The sequence below is a fragment of the Heterodontus francisci genome, chromosome 2 (genome assembly GCF_036365525.1).
Source record: "Heterodontus francisci isolate sHetFra1 chromosome 2, sHetFra1.hap1, whole genome shotgun sequence".
NCBI classification, from domain to species: Eukaryota; Metazoa; Chordata; class Chondrichthyes; order Heterodontiformes; family Heterodontidae; genus Heterodontus; species Heterodontus francisci.
In genome coordinates, this window is record NC_090372.1 from 120,386,587 (window position 1) to 120,409,016 (window position 22,430).

General features: G+C 44.3%; 1 protein-coding gene across 1 annotated transcript in view; it reads left to right on the forward strand.

Annotated features, from left to right (window-relative positions):
• The window catches only part of elp2 (elongator acetyltransferase complex subunit 2), a 201,570-nt gene that overhangs the window by 16,917 nt on the left and 162,223 nt on the right, over nucleotides 1-22,430 (forward strand). Inside the window, exons 5-9 of the mRNA XM_068010006.1 lie at nucleotides 1,764-1,841; nucleotides 5,876-5,940; nucleotides 12,755-12,821; nucleotides 13,046-13,192; nucleotides 14,834-14,929. Coding sequence (XP_067866107.1) covers nucleotides 1,764-1,841; nucleotides 5,876-5,940; nucleotides 12,755-12,821; nucleotides 13,046-13,192; nucleotides 14,834-14,929 — 453 coding nt within the window. The remainder of the gene's footprint in view (nucleotides 1-1,763; nucleotides 1,842-5,875; nucleotides 5,941-12,754; nucleotides 12,822-13,045; nucleotides 13,193-14,833; nucleotides 14,930-22,430) is intronic.

Sequence of the window (22,430 nt, forward strand, 5' to 3'; positions counted from 1 at the left end):
TTTAACATTCAAACCAAACCAACACAAATTAAACATGAACTGACAGTTAAATCGTGGTTGACATGTATATCTTAAAGGTTACATGTTAATTATCAGCTGCAACAAAGATAGTCCTTATGAATCCTCTGAGCAGTCCTATCAGCAAGATGGCGCTGAAAATCCTAAAGTACATCAAAATCAAGAACCTCCTCAGGTAATGCTCCAAGTCCTGTCCTTCAGGATGCAAATACAGAACCAATGATGTCCAGTCAATAGTGAGCGACGTAATCTTCCCTTTATCGGTTCTGCCTTGTCACCTCTCAAACATCCTCGGCCTTGCCCACAACCGTCCTGATGGCGTGGTTCCACTGACAATTTTTTAAGTCACTGAGGACAGCTGCCGTAAATTGTATTCGCCAATGGTCAGCTCCCAGCTTGTCTCTCTCAACATAACAGCTGACTGTTTTTGCTTCCACTCACCGCAGCGTATTCTCCCAAACTGAAACCTGAGCTCCAGTCACATGTCTCTGCTCACACCTCCGATCGTAAGACTGTGTTTCAGCAGGGTAGCACCCAGTTTTCCAGAACTCTGGACTTTTCAGTTGCATTTTCAGTAAATGACTGACCCAGGAAGAAAAAACACCAGCTTTGAATTCGAAATCATAGCACCAAACAGTCCATTCAACAGGTCAACTGTATGGAATGCAGTCTGCACTTGAGAACTTCATCATACTGGTTTAGTTCCAGTATCATTGGGTGCACCTTACCCCTGGCTAGCCAAATGGTGCATTCAAGATGGCGGGGCCACGGATTTATCAACTGGAAACCTTTCTTCCATTTTACTGCTGTTGCACCGACCAGGCTTGGTACTGCCTCCTCACCTCAACAAGTAATTCCACCTGCTGTGGAACCAAAAGAGATCCAATATTCCGACCTGAATTCGGAAAACTGGGTTGGCGCATCCAACCCTGCAGTGGAGTCACCGTTTCACCCTCTTCCCTGGCTCAGTTGGGGCTACTGCAGCCACATAGCATGCAACAATGGTTTTTAAATTTGAAAAAATAAATTATATTTCTCCCATGCCTGCTGTGATCTCTGCTAAGCAGCTCAATAACGTAACTGAGATGAATACTCACCATGTGACAGTTTTGCAAGTGCCTTTTAATCTCATTACTGATAGCATTTTGCCGGAAATCTAAATTTCAAATTTTAGACTGGTCCAAATTTTGAATACAGATTATAGCCAACTTCCAAAATTGAAACTCTTGGAGGAACATAAGAGGCAGAAAATGGACAGTGCAAAAATGATGCATTTTTCTGAGGTATGGTCATGATATGTGAAGGTGTCTTTTAGAACAGATTACTCTGAGAAACCATGTAGTGTGCTGTGTTGCAACACTTTCATTTTATTCCATCACTACTGAGATTCCTGAAGTGAGACTTGCTTCTTATTAACACACTTGTGTCCAGTTAGACACCCACTAGAATATTGAGGTGGTTGTGATAGTTGTGAATTTATTTTTTAAGGTAGATTTAGTAGCTGGATAGTGATTCCGGCAGAGTGAAATAGTGTCCTCATTCCCATCTGTTCTGTTTTTGTAAGCTTAGGGAGTTCAGAGAATTATTAATGTATTACAATAATTTGTAAATGATTACCTGCACCGTTCATTTAATTTGGTGACTGTCTTTACATGTTTGTATGGCATTTATTTTGTGTTCCTCTTGTTAGAAGTATTTCAATTCACAAAATACAAAACTAAATTACATTATTTGTTTATGACTAGGTGAATGTCTACAAACCTTGTCATTCGAAAATGGTTTCATGATGGATGTTGCGTTAGCCCGATTGCCAGGCAGTGATGGTAAGTGCTGACAAATTGGTATTTTATAGATCTTCCATAGATTGCCAGTAAATTCCCCATGGCGTTGCTTCTGGTGCGTTGGGGGATAAATTTTAAAGGAATATGGGTTTTACGTAGAAGGTTGTTAAAAAAATTACATTATGCGAAATACAATTAAGAGTTTAACTGAGCACAGTAGGATTTTTAAGAGGAAGGGTGGGTGAAGAAAAAAGTGCTGCAATTGGGCTTAAAAAATAAAATGGTAAAATAGAGGGGAATTAAGTTACTTAAAATGAGATGATGAGCAAAATATGACTTTCCACCACCCTTCTCTGATTTTTGACAAAAAAGGGATATTTGAATAGGTTGTGAAAAATAGAGATGAATTGGGTATTTAAAATTTGACAGTTGTGGAAAAAAAAAGAGAATTTACTCACTAAAAACTAAAGGCAAAGCTGGGGCGAGAAAAAAGGAGATAGTAAGAGAATGTGGTTTTAAAAATTGAAGAGCAGGTGCTGTGAGTGTTCTCGCTGTTCCCCAGACTGTGGGTAATAAAACTATTTTTGGTCAGTTACCTGTGGAGCTGCCATAACTGCAGAATTGTCAAGGGATATGCTCTGCCCAACATTTCCCTGTCTCCCCTCAGAATCTGACATTGTCAATATGCCTCATATGTTATATTTACTGGTACCATGATACTTCAGTTCCAAAAGTGTATGGATGTCCATATTATAAACAGTTCTTGCAGTTTGAGAAATGAAGTGACAGTTTATTGGTGGAAATACATTGCTGGATCTGGTGCTGGGTAATGAGGTTGGCCAAGCGGAACAGGTGTCTGTCGTGGAGCACTTGGGTAAGAGTGACCATCATATAAGGTTTAGACTCAATAGAGAAAATCAGGAACAAAATAGTGTAGAGCATCTAGATTGGAAGAGGGCTAATTTCAATACAATGAGAAGGGATCTAGCCAGGGTAGAATGGAACCAAAGCCTGACAGGAAGAGCGGTATCAGAACAATGGGTTATCTTTAAGGAAGATATGCTTCAGGTACAGGCTAGGTACATTCCAATGAAGGAAAAAGGGAAGGAACCAATAGCAGTGCTCCTTGGATGACGAGGGAAGTAGAGATTATTGTGAAACAAAAAAAAGAGGGTATACGAATGCACGTCAGGTAAATTCTTCAAGTAAGAACCATGCCCTACACAATAAGTTGAGAGGGGTGGTGCAGAGGAAAATTAGACTTGCAAAGAGAGAATATGAGAAAAGAATGGCAGTCAACATAAAGTTCACTCAAAAATCTTCTACCGGCATGTAAATAGTAAGTGGGTAGTAAGAGGTGGAGTGGGGTCTGTTAGGAACCAAGAGGATAATATATGCTTTAAGGTGCAGGGCAAGGCTAATATACTTAATGAGCACTCTGTATCAGTGCTCACTAAGGAAGTGGAATCTGACAAAATATCAGTAGAAGCAGAGAGTGTAGAGGCAATGGATAGGGTAAAAATTGAGAGGTGGGGAGGTACTAAAAAGGTTGGTTATGTTTGGGCTAGATAAGTCACCTGGTCCGGATGTCTTGCCTCCCATGTTGCTAAAGGAAGCGGGGGTGGAGATAGCAGAAGGGCTTGTCATAATCTTCCAATCTTCTCTGGATGCGGAGCAGGTGGCAGAGGATTGGAGAGTGGCAAATGTAACACCCTTATTCAAGAAAGGGTGTAAGGACAGTCCGAGCAACTATGGTCTAGTTAGTTTAACATCAATGGTGGGTAAGGTTTTAGAAACAATCATCAGGGACAAAATCAACAAATACTTGGAGAGGTTTGAGTTCATTACGGATAGCCAGCATGGATTTGTAAAAGGAAGATCATCTTGACTAATCTATTTGAATTTTTTGATGAGGTAGCAGAGAAATTTGATGAGGGATATGCGGTGGATGTTGTTTATATGGAGTTTAAGAAAGCATTTGATAAAGTATTATATAAAAGGCTGATTAACAAAATTGAGGCTGATGGAATTGGAGGGTCAGTGTCCAATTGGATTAAAAAATTGGCTTAAAGACAGAAAACAGCAAGTCGTAGTAAATGGTTGTTTTTCAGACTCTATGATGATAGACAATGGTGTTTCCCGAAGGTCAGTGTTGGGACCACTGCTTTTTCTGCGATATATAAATGAATAAATCAATAAATATATCTATATATAAAATCAATCTTGGAATACAGAGTAGCATTTCGAAATTTGCTAATAACTCCAAACTTGTAGGAGTGGCAAACAGGGAGGATGATGTGAACCGTCTGTACAGAACATAGATAGGCTGGCAGAATGGGAAGGCAGCTGGCAGATATAATTTAATACTGACAAGTGTGAGGTAATGCATTTTGGCAGAAGGAATAGGGAGAGGAAATATAGACTTAATGGTGCAATTCTGGAAAGTGTTTAGGAACAGAGGGACCTGGGGTTGCATGTGCATCGATCTTTGAAGGTGGCAGGACATATTGAGAGAGTGGTTAATAAAGCATAAGGAATCTTGGGCTTCATCAGCAGAGGCATTGAATACAAAAGCAGGGAAGTTATGCTGAATCTTTATAAAGCTCTGGTTAGACCCCAACTGGAGTATTGCATCCATTTCTGATCACACTTCAGTAAAGATGTGAGGGTCCTTGAGAATGTGCAGAGGAGTTTTACTGGAATGGGTCCAGGGATGGGGGATTTTAGTTACAAGGTTAGGTTGGAAAAGCTGGGGTTCTGTTTAGAACAAAGGAGATTGAGGGGAGATTTAATAGAAAAGTACAAGATTCTGACAGGCTTAGATAAGTTAGACAAGGAAAAACTCTTCCCATTAACTAATGGTACAAGGACTGGGTGACACAGTTTGAAGGTTTTGGGCAAGAGATGCAGGGGGAATATAAGGAAGACATGTTTTACGCAGTGGGTGGTAATGACCTGGAACTTGCTGCCCACGGGGCTGGTGCAAGCAGAGACGATCAATGACTTCAAAAGGAAATTGGATGGCTACTTGATCGAGCGGGGGAGTGGGGCTGACTGAACAGCTCTGTGGAGACATGGCATGAATGCAATGAGCCGAATGACCTCTTGTGCCATTAATGATTTTCGGACAGGAAGCCTGAGAGTGATGGACACGAGAACAGGCAGGGCTGGATGAGAAATAGTGGGCAGCAGACACTGGCTTAATAAATTGTCATGATGGAGTGGGGGAGGATGAGAGTGAGAATCAGGCTGGATATGTAGGAATGGTGGTGGTGAGTTGATTGGTATGGGGCCAGGAGGCATTCAACTAGTGGGGGAAGGGCAGGAGAAATACAGCGAAAAAGAGAAATTGAAAGCATTTTTTAGCTTAAACAATTGTCAGCCAGGTAAATGGACAAATTCTTGCATAAAAGAAACAAAACAAAATGTTGGGTGGGCCTGAGCAATTCGTGCACATCACCACCCAAGGATGTGAAGCTGGTTTGCAGCATGACTGGCTTGTAGTGACATTGTGTGGGAATTTCTATTGTAAATGATTGCATAGCAATTTAACAATATCAGTATTGATCTAAAAATATTACTAAAAAATCATTGCACAGGAAGAAGTATGTGGACAGGGAAGTATGAGCCGTTGGGAGACTTGTGGTCATTACTACAGTTTGGGTATCACGTTTCAGTTGTCCATTGGTTTCAATTACTTGTGGGCTGGTAGCCACACATTATATTATTAATGAGAGGGCATAAATCCCTGACTGAAGTGAATGGTAGCTTGATTTGACTTGCCATTTTGAAATAGACATATTTTAGTTTGAAATTTATATTTTTTGAAATATGTAAATTCTCCCTCCGAAAGAAGGAAAATTTATGTTTGTATATGTAAAGGCATAGATCGCGTTGTACATAAAGCAGCAGTAAAAATAACAGGTTAAAAGGTCAGTTAAGTTTCTATTAAGATTAATTATGCTAAATGGCTTTCTTTTGTTAGTATCTATCATTAAATTTCCAAAAGGATTATACTGCATTTGTTGTGCACTGTATAATTCTGTTCACCTCACTGATAAATTTTCTGATTCTAGCTGTGATTCTGGCTTGTGGTGGCGATGACAGCAAAATTTATTTATTTGTCCGAGAAGGAGAGCAAGTAAGTTGACATAATTTAAGAAATTTGTGTTTATGGACATAGTTCTTTTAATAGTAAATTTCATTGTTTTTATTTTGTAATCTGAGCACTTACCTTTTTGAGTTGATTTTTCACTTGTAAATGAACAATTAGTGATCTTGCTGTTCAGTCTGCAACTTCAGTGTTTTTGAGAGCTTATGGTACATTTGTTGTGTAGCTTTTGGAACTGAGTATATTTGAAATACAAAGAGCTTCCTTTGTTCTGTGATTGGAGCTTTAGTGCTTTTGAGATGAACTCTGATCCATTCCTTTCCTTGTTCAGTTTCTCTCCCTTCCCTATTGTATCCTGAGCACATTTCGATCTGCTTCACATTGTGGGCATGGTGATTGTCCTGAATTGGTCACTTCACATGGACTGGAACTTCCTGTTACTTGTGAAATGAGTGTACTTGTGCTGTCAGGACATTTTTAACCATGTTTCTCTACCACCTTAAGAATATTGAATGTCGGCATTTTTCCTTTCATGCTTTACGCTCAAGATTGAAATCCTCCCAGGCTAAAAGAACTACCTATCTCCTCTCTCTGCCAACAAAGCTTTTGGGTGCTCTCAACCCACTTACCAGAGGATACCAGTTTTCAGCATAGAACTGCCCAGATTTTGTCTCGATTTCACACTAAATAGCATTAAGGGTTGTTGGCTAGAGAAATGGAAATATCACAATTGGCTGGTTTTAAGGTATATTGTTGAGCAGTGTCGTGGGAGCTTTATCCTTAAACCTGTGCTCCACCTGACCTGTTGAGACAGGGTGCCTGTTTTGTGGTTATCATTGCGACAAAGGGTTGTTAGTCTAGTGACAACTTTACGAATCATGCATGAGTGTTTTTTTAAATAATTTTAATTGCAGTTACTGATTTGGTTGTCCATTTATATTAAATGACATACTGTGCCGACCAGGCGAGAAAGGGGTCTAGGGGTTCCCTCTCAGCCTTTTCCTGGTTTGCCCGTAACCGGGTTTAATTTTTTAAAACACTGTTTTTAGCTTCCCCTCAGTGAATCCTTGTTCACTGCTCTCCAATTGTAATGACAAAGAAATCAACCAGATAGGTTTTCTTACATTTAAACAAGAAAGGTGTAAGCTCTAATTTGGTTTAAACTACTAAAAATACGCGATGTGGCCACGCTAGCATGCTTACGCGATAAACACACAGGCAGATAGAGACGGAAAAGGAGAAAGAATCAAGGGGAAAGGTTTGAAGCAATAGCTGGAGTTCATTTACTGCCTTTTGAGTTTGATGTAAAGTCTTGGATTGCAGTTCAATCTCGCCATCTCGTTGGGGCCCAACTTGTTTCGATGGTTTTCTGTCTTCTTGAAATCCAGTTGCAGTCTCTGCTTTTCGTGAGAGAACGAGAGGGCGATGCTGCCTCTTCAAGTTCAGTTGTAGTCCGACCTCAAACTGTTCTGTGAACACAATTCAAACCAAACCTGTGCTAGCAGGCCAGTCATGTGACTAGCTTTTTTATTAAGCAACCTGCCTGGCGAGGTTTTGTGGATTATTTCAATCTTAGTAGACATCCTCAGTAGGGGGCTGGAATGCTGGCTTTCGCACAGTCAAGGTCTTGTGATTAAAATCCATTTGGTTAATTGAATCAGGGAGCAGTTCCAATGTCTTCTCCAGGCAACTGTCTCTTAGAATGCAAATGTTTCCAGCCATGCTCTTGAGTTAAAGGGGACCTGGTTCACTTCTTATACCATAATTCAAATTGGCCTCTGCTTACGAAATACATATATACATAGCACATTTAGCTGAAGCTGCAACTTTAGGCATATACCAACTTATAATCTTTTCAGCCTTTGTCTCTATGCTACAGGTTTTGTTTATAGGACAGTATGCGCTTATCCTGTTTCCAAGACTTCTCTTCCTTTGTATTTCCAAACTCTCTCTCTAATGTGTGTGTAGAGAGAGGGAAATAAGATGAAGTTTTCCCTTTCTCACATTTGCTCGACTACAAAAAATGTTAAAAGAAAGGAATGCTGAAGGAGACCATTCAGCCAACTCTGTCCATGCTGGCTGTCTGCAAGAGCAATTTAGCTAGTCCCACTACCCATCCCTATCCCCGTGGCCTACAGTTTTTTTTCCCTTCAGGTGCTTATCCAATTCCCTTTGAAAGCCATGATTGAATTTGCCTCCACCACCCTTTCAGGCACTGCATTTTAAAAAAAAGTTCTTCTTCATGTCGCCGTTGGTTCTTTTGCCAATCACTTGAAATCTGTGCCCTCTGGTTCTCGATCCTCCTGCCAATGGGAACAGTTTTTCACTTTCAGTTCCTCAGAAACACTCTGTTCCTCTCTCCTCCTCTATCTGATTAGACTCCTCATGATTTTGAACACCTCTGTCAGATCTCTACTCAACCTTCTCTTCCCTAAGGAGAAAACCCCCAGCTTCAATCTATCCACATTAATTGAAGATCTTCATCCCTGGAACCATTCTCAGAAATCTTTTCTGCACCCTTGCTAAAGCCTTCACATCCTTCCTAAAGTGCAGCACCCAGAATTGACACAATACTTCAGTTGAGGTCAAACCAGTGTTGTGCAAAGATTCATTATGACTTTCTTCCTTATGCACTCTATGCCTCTATTCATAAAGTCCAGGATCCCCTGTGCCTTTTTAACTGCTTTCTCAACCTGCTCTGCCACCTTCAATGATTTGTGCGCATATACCCCCAGGTCTCTCAGTTCCTGCATTCCCTTCAGAATTGTACCCTTTATTTCTTATCACCTGTCCTCATTCGTCCTACCAAAATGTATCACTTCACAATTCTCGGTGTTAAATTGCATCTGCCACGTGTCCGCCCATTCCATCAACCTATGTCCTCTTGAAATCCTTCGCTATCCTCCTCACAGTTCACTATAATTCCAAGTTTAGTGTCATCTGCAAATTTTGAAACTGTGCCCTGTATACCGAAGTCTAAGTCATTAATATACATCACAAACAGCAGTGATCTGAGTACCAACCCCTGGGGTACACCACTGTGTACCTTCCTCCAGTTCAAAAACAACTGTTAACCACTGCTCTCTGTTCTGTCACTTAGCCAACCTTTTATCCATGCTACCACTGCCACATTTATTCCATGAACTTCAACTTAGTTGACACGTCTTTTATGTGGCACTTTATCGAAATGCCTTTTGGAAATTCATGAACACCACATCAACCGCATTACCCTCATCAGCCCTCGCTGTTAGCTCATCAGAATACTCAAATTAGTTAAACTCGATTTAACAAATCGGTGCTGGCTTTTCTTAATTAATCCACATTGTCCAAGTGACTGTTAATTTTGTCCCGGATTATCGTTTCTAAAAGCTTCATCACCACTGAGGCTATAATGACTGACCTGCAGTTGCTGGGTTAATCCTAACATGCTTTTCTAAACTAGGGTGTAACATTTGCAGTACTCCAGTCTTCTGGAACCACCCTAAGGAAGATAGGAAGATTATGGCTTGTACCTCCGCAGTTTCCATCTTTACTTAACTTAGCATCCTCGGATGTGTCCCATCTGGTCCTGGTGACTTATCAACTTTAGGTACAGCCAGCCTTTCAAATACCTCCTCTTGATTGATTTTTAGCCCATCCAGTATCTCAACTACCACCTTCTTCATCTTCCTTAGTAAAGAGAGCTGCGAAGTGCTCATTTAGCACCTCAGCCATGCTCTCTGCTTCCTTTTTGATACTGAATTGGCTATTTATATGCCTGTTCGAGACTTTAGAATTCCCTTTTATGTTAGTTGCCAGTCTGTTCTCATTTTCACTTCCCCTGCGAACTTCCTATATTCAGCCTAGTTCTCCATTGTATTATCAACCTGCCATCCATCATGATGAAAGGTCACAGACCTGAAATGTTAACTTTGCTTCTCTCTCCACAGATGCTGCCAGACCGGCTGAGTATTTCCAGCACTTTTTGTTTTTGATCCATCATAGTCCCCTTTTTCTGCTTCATCTTACTTTCTATCTTCTTCGCCATCCAGGGAGCTCTGGATTTGTTTTTTCTTCTCATGGGAATGTACCTTGACTATATCCAAACCATCTCCTCTTTAATGGCAGCCTATTGTTCCATTGCAGTTTTGCCTGCCAATCTTGAATTCCATTTTACCCAGGACGGATCCGTCCTCATCCCACTGAAATCGTCCCTCCTCCAATTAAGTGTTTTTACTCTAGATTGCTCCTTATCCTTTTTCATAGCTAATCTAAACCTTATGATACAATGATGAATGTTCCCGAAATGTTGCTGCAGTGACATTTGATCCAATTGGCCTACCTCATTCTCTAGAACCAGATCCAGCAATGCCTCCTTCCTTGTTGGTCAGAAATGTACGACTCGAGAAAATTCTCTTGAAATCACTTGAGAAACTCTTTCGCCATCTCTGTCCTTTACACAATTACTTATCCCAGTGTATATTAGGATAATTGAAGTCCCCCCCATCTTCACTGCTCCATAGTTCTTGCATCTCTTTGTAATTTCCCTGCAAATTTGCTCCTCTATATCTTGCCACAAGTTGGTGGCCTATAGAATACACTCAGTAGTATAATAGCACTGCTGCTGTTTGTTTTCACTGTAACCAAATAGATTATGTCCTTGACCCCTCCAGAATAACATCTCTCTTCAGCACTGTAATATTCTCCTTAATCTATACTGCCACCCATCCTCCTTTCTGTCCTTCCTTATTTTTCCTGAACACCTCATATCCAGTGATTTTAATACCCAGCCCTACTCTTTTCTGAGCCAGGTCTGCGTTATTGTTATGACATTGTATTTCCATTGAGCTATCTGGGCCTGCAGCTCATCAACTTTATTTACCCTGCTTTGTGCATTTACATACTTGCAATGTAAATCTGAATTAGATCCTACTTCCTCTTTGTCCAAATACCTTACTATTTTTCATTCTAGTGCTGTCTGTCTGTCTCAATCCTTTGTGCACCTTGTTGCTCCTTTCTAATGCTACATCTTGATTTCCATCATCCTGCCAAATTTGTTTAAACCCTCTCCCGCATCACTTGCAAATTGCCCCATGAGGATATAGGTCCCGACTTTACTGAGCTGCAACCAATCTGGCCTGTACAGCCCCCACCTCCCCCAGAAACAGTCCCATTGTCGCAAAAATCTAAAGCCCACCCTCATGCAGCATCTCTCCAGCCACGCAGTCATATGCTACAGCCTCCTATTTCTACACTCACTAGCTTGTGGCACTGGGAGTAAAATGGAGATTACTACCTTTGAGGTACTGCTTATTTATCTCTTTCCTGGCTCCCTGATCTCTGCCTGCAGGACATCATCCCTTTTTCTACCAATATCGTTGGTAATGATATGGATCACAACTTCTGACTGTTCACCCTCCCCTCTGAGTGCTCTGCAGCCACTCAGTGACAGCCTGGACCCTAGCAACAGGGAGGCCTGATAGCTTCTTCGATTCAGGTCTGCAGCTGCAGAAAAGTCTGTCTGTTACCTGGACTATAGAATTCCTTATCACGAATGCTTTCTCAAACTTCCTCCCCCATACCCCTCCCTTCCTGCGCACAGTGGACTTGGCTCTGGCTCCACACCCCAGAGGAACCATCACTCTCACCAGGTTGGTGAGCGACATGCACTCTTGGGACTCCAATGCAACCTACCTAGTCTGCCTTGACTGTCTGGCAGTCACCCTTTCCCTCTTTGCCTGTTCACTCTTAGGGTGACCACCGCTAGAAATGTGATATCTGTGTCTGTCAGCCTCGCGGATACACTGCAGTAATGCCAGCTGCTGTTCAGGATCTGAAATCCAAAGCTCAAGCTCCTCCAGCTGATCACATTTTCTGCACATGTGATTGTCCAGAACACGAGAAGTGTCCTGTAGTTCCCACATGGCACAGGTTGCCCATTCTGTATGACTGAAGTGCTCTGCCATACCTCTGTTTATTAAATTACTAACTAAATGAAGAGAAATAAACTTAAGACTTAAGTAATCACTCACCAGTACTCATCAATCAGCTCCTTCCCTTGTGTTGATGTTACTTTATTTTAAAGGTAGGTTAACTTAAATGTTTTACTTAACTCTTATTACCTTTGTATATCAGATTTTAATTTAATGAAATAATAGGAACCCTGTAATATTAGTATCCCTCTTTATTTAATTTTAACTTGATCCTCCTGCATCTGATGTAATTACAACCAGTGTTTAACAAACTTACAATATACAATGTATAAAATATGATAAAGTAAGGTTTTTGAATTTTATCAAGTTGGCTTAATTTTAGTTTTGATAATTAATTGATCTAGCTTGCATTCTAGGTTGACTGAATTAAACGTTTCCCCTCGTGCTGTGACATCGCTGTGATTTTTTTTCCCCTCCTGTGCTATTCATGGACTCACGGAGAGGCTACCGCTGCATTCCTGGCCTCGCTCTTGATACTGTTCCACTCCTGGCCTTGATCTTTATACCACTCTGCTCCCAGCCGTGCCCCCTCTCCCCGCTCCACTCCTGGCCGCAGTCTCTGTGACCCTTGAAATCATCTTAGAACATTCCAAGAGTGCTAAAATAGAAATAATTTTTGTTCAGTATAACAAAATGTCAAAGGCAGACTCTTTCAGTTTTAATTCGATGTAGAGAATTAATTCTTTAACGATTGAAATGCATAATAAAGATTTTTCGTACAGAAGGAAGGAAAAACCTCATAAGATGTTGCCCACATATGGAATGGTGTTCTTATTTAGAATAGTTGACATCCATGTATTGATCATGTGTTGTACATTTGAATATACTAGGATGATTGATTAGTGGTATACTGAAAACTAAGTTTGTTGCAGTTTCAGAAAATTCATTCACTTATGGGCCACGAAGACTGGATTCGAGGAGTGGAATGGGCTGTATGTGGTAAGTGATTTCAATGGTCATTCAACATAATGACGTCTTTAAGTTGTTAATCAGACTTTTGATTCTAAGTAACAGTCCTGCAGTCTGTTCTTCAATTACAGAATGCGAATTGTGATTTATTTTGATTTTTTTGTTCTTATTGTGTAATGACATTTTTATTTTCTTTAGAGCATTTTAAAATTTAGTTAGTAGTTATTCACTATTTTTGTTTTGTACTCCAATAGATGGAAACCTTTTATTAGCAAGTTGCTCACAAGACTGCTTGATACGCATATGGAGAATATTTATCAGGACAGAATCTACTTCCGAGCATTGTGATGAAGGCGTTATTAAATTGAAGGAAGACGTATTTCATGTTCAAAGTCTTAAAAGTTGGTGCAAATTTCAAAATAACATTTTTCCAGAAAAAGGTGACGCAGGCAGCGTCCTGCATGTGATAAGTTCTGAAGTTTTGTAACATTAACTGTACTAAAAGGTGCTTTCCTGCCTGAATATATTTTAATTTAAATATTACAAAAATGAAATTCTGTATATACTGGCCTTCTGCTCATTGTCTAATACCTAATGGGAATGAAGTGGAGGAAGATTGGCATTGTCCTTTGCCTTGAGATAAGTACTTTTGACTTTTTTTAAATCAAGATTTTCAGCAATTACTACTTAGTCCTTTTTACCAAACAAGGGAAAGAATTGGATGTTAGGGTGTAAATGTCTTCAGGCGTTATTTCATGGGGTAGTTGTCAGTCCTATCAGTCGAACAATGGCAGTAATTTTTTTAATGTTTTTACACAGTGGGAATGAAATTTCTAATAATTCATAAATTTGAGATCTGGGTATTAAGGGTTGACATACTGCCAAGCAATTACATGGATTTTGATCTGATGATTATTTGGTTTTTCTATTTCGTGACATACTTGCCTCTTTCAGTATTAGACAACAAAATGCAATTCAGATTGTTTGCAAATGATACTTGGACAAAACGTAGTTCTTCAAGTTCATAGACCTACAGCAAAATAAATAATACTCCAAATTTGGTGCTAAGTTGTCAGTCTTGCTTGGATTGGTCACAGTATGGCCGGTGTGAAAGTGGGATACAAAAGCAAAATACTGCAGATGCTGGAAATTTGATCTAAAAGCAGAAAATGCTGGAAATACTCAGCAGGTCTGGCAGCGTCTGTGGAGCGAGAAACAGAGATGACGTTTCATGTCTGACTTTTGATCAGAACACGGGAATGTCGCATTAGTAAGGCACGTTGTTGAGGTGATGATGAGGAACTCGTGCTTTGTATCTACTTGCTGTATCTGACCTAGGAATGTTTACTGACACCTAGTGCCTAAAATTGAAAGTCCTACTTCCCATGATGAATCCAAAAATCCTTAAACTTGTCAGCAGTATAACATTATTGTGGATAATTAAGTTTATTGCATGTTTAATTTTGTATTTTATAGCAGCTACTTCACTGTAACTGATTCTGTACTATTTCTCTGCAAGTTTTTTAAAGTATATTTTTTCCTATTGTCTGCCATTTTCCCAGGCAGGCTGAATAAAGGACAGGGTTGAGGGGTGCAATGTACTGTAAAATGATCGTCCATTGTCACTCAACACGTATACATCTTTGGCCTAAAGTTTGATAGTTTCCTGAAGTTAAGAGACTAAGTGAGACCAGTGTGGCTGATGGGTTCAGCACAATTAATGCTTTGTAAACAATTCTTGCAATCATATATATGCTTGTGTATAAACAAGTACCTTATAAAAACGTCATCAGGACTCATTGTGCATGCAACAGGAGCATGCTTACAAATGGAAAAAATTCTCTTAGATACATCTTTTAAAAATTATGTAGGTATCTAACAATTTACATTTGTCCTTGAAAAATAATTTGTATCTATTCTCATAATTTTATGCAGATTCAAGTGTGCAAACTAATAGCATATGAGGCAAATAAATCATTGTTTTCTTCAATTAAATAATTAACAGTGGTTTGAGTTAACTCACTTTTTTTCTTTCCTCTTAGGGGGAGTGGTGACATATGCAGTAACTTTGGAAACCGTACTGGCTGGTCATGAGAACTGGGTTTATGGACTACATTGGCAGCCCCCCTTTCATATAGGTACGATTTCATGAAATGATTGAGAGAAATCCAGCCTAGAAGTTATGCACAATATGTAAATGCATTGTTAAATACATTTGTTATTTTAATGTAGACTTCAGCTAATTAACATGTCAAGCGTGATGCAAACAACGGCCCAGATTTTCTTGAAAAAATGCTTCATAGTAATGGTGCATCTAAACCATGTGCCATTATGCAAGTGCAAAAATTCAAGGAAATTCTGCATGAATAACTGACGCCATTACTTAGACAACCCCATAATTTTATTTTTATTTGTTCATGGGATGTGGCCGTCACTGGCGAGGCCAGCATTTATGGCCCATTCCTAATTGTCCTTGAGAAGGTGGTGGTGAGCTGCCTTCTTGAACCGCTGCAGTCCTTGGGGTGTGGGTACACCCACAGTGCTGTAAGGAAGGGAGTTCCAGGATTTTGACCCAGTGACAGTGAATGATCGGCAATATAGTTCCAAGTCAGGATGGTGTGTGGCTTGGAGGGGAATTTGCAGGTGGTGGTGTTCCCCTGCATCTGCTGACCTTGTCCTTCTAAGTTGTGGAGGTCGCGGGTTTGGAAGGTGCTGTCGAAGGAGCCTTGGTGAGTTGCTGCAATGCATCTTGTAGATGGTACACACTGCTGCCACTGTGCATTGGTGGTCAAAGGAGTAAATGTTGATGGGGTGCCAGTCAAGTGGGCTGCTTTGTCCTGAATGCGGTCAAGCTTCTTGAGTGTTGTTGGAACTGCACCCGTCCAGGTAATCGGAGAGTATTCCATCACATTCTTGACTTGTGCCTTGTAGGTGGTGGACAGGAGTTGGGGAGTCAGGAGGTGGGTTACTCGCCGTAGGATTCCCAGTCTCTGACCTCCTCTTGTAGCCACAGTATTTATGTGGCGGGTCCAGTTCAGTGTCTGGTCAGTGGTGACCCCCAGGATGTTGATATTGGGGTAAATAAAAGCACAATATCGCAGATGCTGGAAATCTGACAGTTGGGCTTCTGAAAATGCAGTTCTGATGCTCAGACAGATCTGGGGGAGCCCTGCAATACATCCTATCAAGAGTCTCCCATATCTTGGTGGCATGCTACGTTCTGCACAGCCTGGCACATCAGAGAGGAGTTGCATTAGAGATGGATGACCACATTGAGCCCACTGCCGCCATCTCCAAGGAGAAGTGGAAGCGCTTTGAGACCAAGTGACCAATGGCTGTGCAACTACAGTGCTGATTGCCACAGCTATTGCTTGCAAGAGAGACAGAGGACTCCCTCACCTACACATGATTCTCCTGAGATTTCCTGTAATGCCAGCGGATGCAAGACAGGTGTCTGCCTGTGGTGGCCTGTCACGAAATGCCCTAACCATGTCACTGGCTCCGTCATGAGGCCATTCCAAGTCCTACACTCACCATTCGCTTAGATTCAGCGCCCACTGTTTCATGCCCTCCATCTCAATGCCTCAACATGCTTCAGTTATACAGGGCATTGGTGAGACCACCTCTGGAGTACTGTGTACAATATCGGACTCCGTATTTAAGGAAGGATGTAAATGTTTTGGAAGCAGTTCAGAGAAGATTTACTAGACTAATACCTGGAATGGGCGGCTTCTATTATGAGGAAAAGTTGGACAGGCTAGGCTTGTACACGCTGGAGTTTAGAAGAGTAAGAGGTGACTTGATTGAAACATGTAAGATCCTGAGGGGTCTTGACAGGGTGGATGTAGAAAGGATGTTTCCTCTTGTGGGAGAATCTAGAACTAGGGGTCACTGTTTAAAAATAAGGGGTCACCCATTTAAGGCAGAGATGAGCAGAAATTTATTCTGAGAGTCGTGAGTCTTTGGAACTCTCTTCCTCAAAAGGCAGTGGAAGTAGAGTCTTTAAATGTTTTTAAGGCAGAGGTAGATAGATTCTTGATAAGCAAGGAGGTGAAAGGTTATTTGGGGTAGACGGGAATGTGGAGTTGAGGTTACAATCAGATCAGCCATGATCTCATTGAAAGGCGGAGCAGGCTCGAGGGGCCAAGCTGCCTAGTCCTGCTCCTAATTCGTATGTCTTGTTTGTAACGTGGTCACAGCTGATTGAGGTAGAAATAAACAGGAGAGCTATCTAAGCGTGCATTTCACAAAATTTTAAGGTGCACTAAGTAATAACACAGTGGCATTCAGCAACTGCTTATCATCCAGCAACTTGGTGCCTTTACGCAAAAGCTTCTGGTTGCTCTGATATTGTGCTGTCATGGCGACAGTAGCTGATGTGGAAGGCAGGCTGTTGGCCTTCCTGCTCTGGTGCATGAGATGCCCGTGGTGGATATCCTCTGGGTGCACCTGCTCCTCAACCCTTTCAAGCCCCACTTGCACTCACCTGCTTACCTGGAGTGGGACAACACCGGGCAATAAGGCTGGAATTTTACAGCTCCCCAATGAGCGGGCTGGTTGGGGGTGGGAGGGGGTGTAAAATTGAGTTGGGGGTGCGGTGAGGCAGCTGTTCTCGACCCCCTCTCATCCCCACTGCAATTTTACGCGGGGCAGCGGTGACAAGAAATGGCCTGCCTGCCTCAGGACAATCAAGGCCCTTTAGTGGCCAATTAACTGCCGCGGGTGTTTCGCTCTCGGAACCGACGGCAAAGGCCCCAAGAACCCCGCCTGGCCTGGTGCGGCCTTCTTGCGGGCTTGGGTGTGGCACCCCGATCAGGCACCCTGTGCTGCACGGAGGGTCGCCCCCCCCGAAGTGCCAACTGCTCCCAACGCACAACACACTCTTCCACCCCAACCCCCTTGCCTTGCTGGAGCCCGGCCAATTGTCCCCGGCGTGCCCCTAAAGTCTTACCCAAGTTCCAGAGCTGTCCGTTCTGTTGCCTCCGATGATTGGGTCCAGTCCCGCTTCCAGTGGTGCTGCTGGCCTGCTGATAGGCTGGTAGCGCCATACGGCGGGATTTCCTGCCTCAAGGAGGTGGAAGTCCTTTCCAAGACCAGTTAAGGGCCTGTGGAGCAAAAGGTCTGGCCTGGCTCTCCAGCCTGGCAGAGGCGGGCTCGCCACCGACTTTTTGGCCAGTGAGAAGTGCCTCCTGCCCAACGTAAAATTCTGGCCCAAGTCTCTGGCCCATCTCACCGACCCAGTGCTCAATACTGCTCAAGGATGAAGCCATACTGTGGCAGCTGGTGTGCAACTCCTGCATTCACTCGGTGGCCTGTTGCATGTGGCACTCTGAGGGTTGGCACTCTTAATGAAGGAGGCCAAGCACTCATCAGCCTGAGACATGGCGCCATTCATGGCATTGGTCTCCTCCATCATCCAAGCATGGGAGCGAACAGCCTCTGGGAACTCTGCCAGATGTCTGCACATTTCACGTTGCTATTCCAGTATCTTCCACTTTGACGAGGACTCCTAAGGCTTGGCATTTGCGGGTAGCTGAGTATTGCTGGGCCTGCCCTCAATCCTTTGATGTGGACTGACCAGAGCTGTAACTGCCTCCCTCACCAGCTCCTGCACATCTGTGCCATATTCACTCTCTGGTGCCACCCGTTATAAACTTGAGTCAACGCTGACCGATGTGAGAGTATCTGTGCTAGTGGAGGGTGCACTGGACTGATGTGATACTGCTGAAATGGCAGCTCCTCCTCAGGTTTCGTGTCAGTCGACCCTAATCCGCTACTGGCCATATGGGAGAGACAGGCGTGCTGTTAACTTCTTATCTATCCACAACCTCCTGCTTGTGCTTGATCTTGAGCTTCCTGTGGTCATCAAGGTCCACAGAGGCACCAGTGTTATTACTTATCAGAAACTTTGGTGCCCGCAACCATCATCCATCATCGTGCCACTTGGAGACCAGTTGCAAGCGGCCATTCACCTTGTCATTGCACTGAGTACCTCTGACTGACCATGGCCCTCTGGTGTGAGGTAACTATGTGACTCACTGTGCATGGTGGTCCTTTGTCATTCAGTATGCATAGGTCGACCATCTCACCTCATGTCTCCTGGTCGCCATTTTAAACCTGCAGTACTGCCATCTTGCCATCGTGCGTGCGCCTTGCCAGACCTCACAAGGTCATTGAATCGCTTCCAACACGGTACCCATGTTTATGTGACCATCCTACAGCTACTGACTTGCTCAGCCACCTCCAGCACGCCGCCTTTGTCAGGCTTGCCGGCCTTCTCCTCCATCCACGGGAACAGAACCTCTCTCCGTTCCTCGCTGCCAGTGTGAGCACCTCCAGGGAGCCACCCTTCCATTCACTGCAGCCATTCCTCCACAGGTCACGTCAGCTGCATCCACCCCCTCCTCTGCCGTGAGTGCAGCCTGTATGAAGGCTACAGACTGGCCTTTAAACACGGCACCGTCGAACCACCTGCTGGCACTAGTTCCTGGCTGCCACTTGTTATTGGCTGGCTTCCCCTGCTGGCCAGAGGCTAATTGGTTGCACATCGGAAGATTACTGAGCAAGTCCCGCCACCTGTCTGTGCAGCTGTGCAACCTGCAAATGACACTGGCATGGGGAAGTCAACTCATTTGGTAATGTCCAGCCCACTGTAAGTGGTACTCAGCAACAATGTTCAACTGCACAAACTTTATTACTGCAGTGAAACTTGTAAATCATTAAGGAGTGCCCTTTCCTAGTTGTCCTTGCCTGCATTCACCATAAAGTTACATACTCTGGAAGTAGGCTTCAGTGTTGGATAAGCAGATCAAAAGTAACAGGAAGCAAATATGTAAAAGGGAGGGAAGTAAAAAGCAGGGGGTTGGAAGTTGTGCAAAAATCTCAGGATAATTGAACTATTACAAGAAAAGATGGGTTTTTAAGAACAGCAAATGGGATCCAAATTATTTATATATTATGTTATATTGCTGGATTGTTGAACACCAGATAGATCCTTTAAGGTTTACTGAGCAAAAATATAATCAAGAAATGATGTGCATGTTAAAAAGAGAAAAAAGAAAGGCTTGTTGTTACAGATTGATGGTAAGGGGGTGGGTGGTTCCCACTGTTCACCTTCCAACTGACCACAATAGTTTTTTGTTTAAAATGATGAGTTAGCCCAAGTGTTTTACTTGCCAAACAAACAGTCAGTAACAGGTTTACTTGTAGGTTTAAAACAGAAGATTAACTATTTATTCAACAATATTCATGACCTAAAATGTTTGCAACACCACTCACGCACTCATTCACTCTCAAATGCACTCTCGAGAAGATAGAAGGTAAAGAGTAAGAGTTCAAGGTGTGGTAGGTGTTCGTGGTTTACGGTAAAGCTCCTGAATCTTCTAAGTAGGACATCCTTTTTTTAACTTCTTGGTTTGGGTTGTTTGTCGTCTTGACTTGTTGAGGTGTAGATTTCTAATGGTTAAGATTTCAGACTGGAGATGGTTGGTCACTTTCTGTTCTCTCTTGCACCAAGTTGAAGTGTAGAATTTGCAGCAGGGCTCCTTTTCTTGTTTTGGCTGGACCTTTCCTCAGCCCGGGTTTGTCTGCCTTCTGTGATGTTGCTGTGAGCTTCTCGGTCTCTCTCACTCTCTCGGTCTCGCTGCCTCTCACTCTCTCGGTCTCGCTGCCTCTCACTCTCTCGGTCTCGCTGCCTCTCTCTCTCTCTCGGTCTCGCTGCCTCTCTCTCTCTCTCGGTCTCGCTGCCTCTCCTCTCTCTCTCTCTCGGTCTCGCTGCCTCTCGGTCTCGCTGCCTCTCGGTCTCGCTGCCTCTCTCTCGGTCTCGCTGCCTCTCTCTCTCGGTCTCGCTGCCTCTCTCTCTCGGTCTCGCTGCCTCTCTCTCTCGGTCTCGCTGCCTCTCTCTCTCGGTCTCGCTGCCTCTCTCTCTCGGTCTCGCTGCCTCTCTCTCTCGGTCTCGCTGCCTCTCTCTCTCGGTCTCGCTGCCTCTCTCTCTCGGTCTCGCTGCCTCTCTCTCTCTCTCGGTCTCGCTGCCTCTCGGTCTCGCTGCCTCTCGGTCTCGCTGCCTCTCTCTCGGTCTCGCTGCCTCTCTCTCTCGGTCTCGCTGCCTCTCTCTCTCGGTCTCGCTGCCTCTCTCTCTCGGTCTCGCTGCCTCTCTCTCTCTCGGTCCTGCCTCTCTCTCTCTCGGTCTCCCTGCCTCTCTCTCTCGGTCTCCCTGCCTCTCTCTCTCGGTCTCCCTGCCTCTCTCTCTCGGTCTCCCTGCCTCTCTCTCTCTCGGTCTCCCTGCCTCTCTCTCTCTCGGTCTCCCTGCCTCTCTCTCTCTCGGTCTCGCTGCCTCTCTCTTCTCTCTCGGTCTCGCTGCCTCTCTCTCTCTCTCTCGGTCTCGCTGCCTCTCTCTCTCTCGGTCTCGCTGCCTCTCTCTCTCTGTCTCGCTGCCTCTCTCTCTCTCGGTCTCGCTGCCTCTCTCTCTCTCGGTCTCGCTGCCTCTCTCTCTCTCGGTCTCGCTGCCTCTCTCTCTCTCGGTCTCGCTGCCTCTCTCTCTCTCGGTCTCGCTGCCTCTCTCTCTCTCGGTCTCGCTGCCTCCTCTCCCTCCTCTTCTCTCCTTCGCCTCTTCCTCTCTCTCTCGTCTGTCTCCTCTCGCTCTCTCTCTCTCGTCTCGCTGCCTCTCTCTCTCTCGTCTCGCTGCCTCTCTCTCTCTCGGTCTCGCTGCCTCTCTCTCTCTCGGTCTCGCTGCCTCTCTCTCTCTCGGTCTCGCTGCCTCTCTCTCTCTCGGTCTCGCTGCCTCTCTCTCTCTCGGTCTCGCTGCCTCTCTCTCTCTCGGTCTCGCTGCCGCTCTCTCTCTCGGTCTCGCTGCCTCTCTCTCTCTCGTCTCGCTGCCTCTCTCTCTCTCGGTCTCGCTGCCTCTCTCTCTCTCGGTCTCGCTGCCTCTCTCTCTCTCGGTCTCGCTGCCTCTCTCTCTCTCGGTCTCGCTGCCTCTCTCTCTCTCGGTCTCGCTGCCTCTCTCTCTCTCGGTCTCGCTGCCTCTCTCTCTCTCGGTCTCGCTGCCTCTCTCTCTCTCGGTCTCGCTGCCTCTCTCTCTCTCGGTCTCGCTGCCTCTCTCTCTCTCGGTCTCGCTGCCTCTCTCTCTCTCGGTCTCAGCTGCCTCTCTCTCTCTCGGTCTCGCTGCCTCTCTCTCTCTCGGTCTCGCTGCCTCTCTCTCTCTCGGTCTCGCTGCCTCTCTCTCTCTCGGTCTCGCTGCCTCTCTCTCTCTCGGTCTCGCTGCCTCTCTCTCTCTCGGTCTCGCTGCCTCTCTCTCTCTCGGTCTCGCTGCCTCTCTCTCTCTCGGTCTCGCTGCCTCTCTCTCTCTCGGTCTCGCTGCCTCTCTCTCTCTCGGTCTCGCTGCCTCTCTCTCTCTCGGTCTCGCTGCCTCTCTCTCTCTCGGTCTCGCTGCCTCTCTCTCTCTCGGTCTCGCTGCCTCTCTCTCTCGGTCTCGCTGCCTCTCTCTCTCTCGGTCTCGCTGCCTCTCTCTCTCTCGGTCTCGCTGCCTCTCTCTCTCTCGGTCTCGCTGCCTCTCTCTCTCTCGGTCTCGCTGCCTCTCTCTCTCTCGGTCTCGCTGCCTCTCTCTCTCTCGGTCTCGCTGCCTCTCTCTCTCTCGGTCTCGCT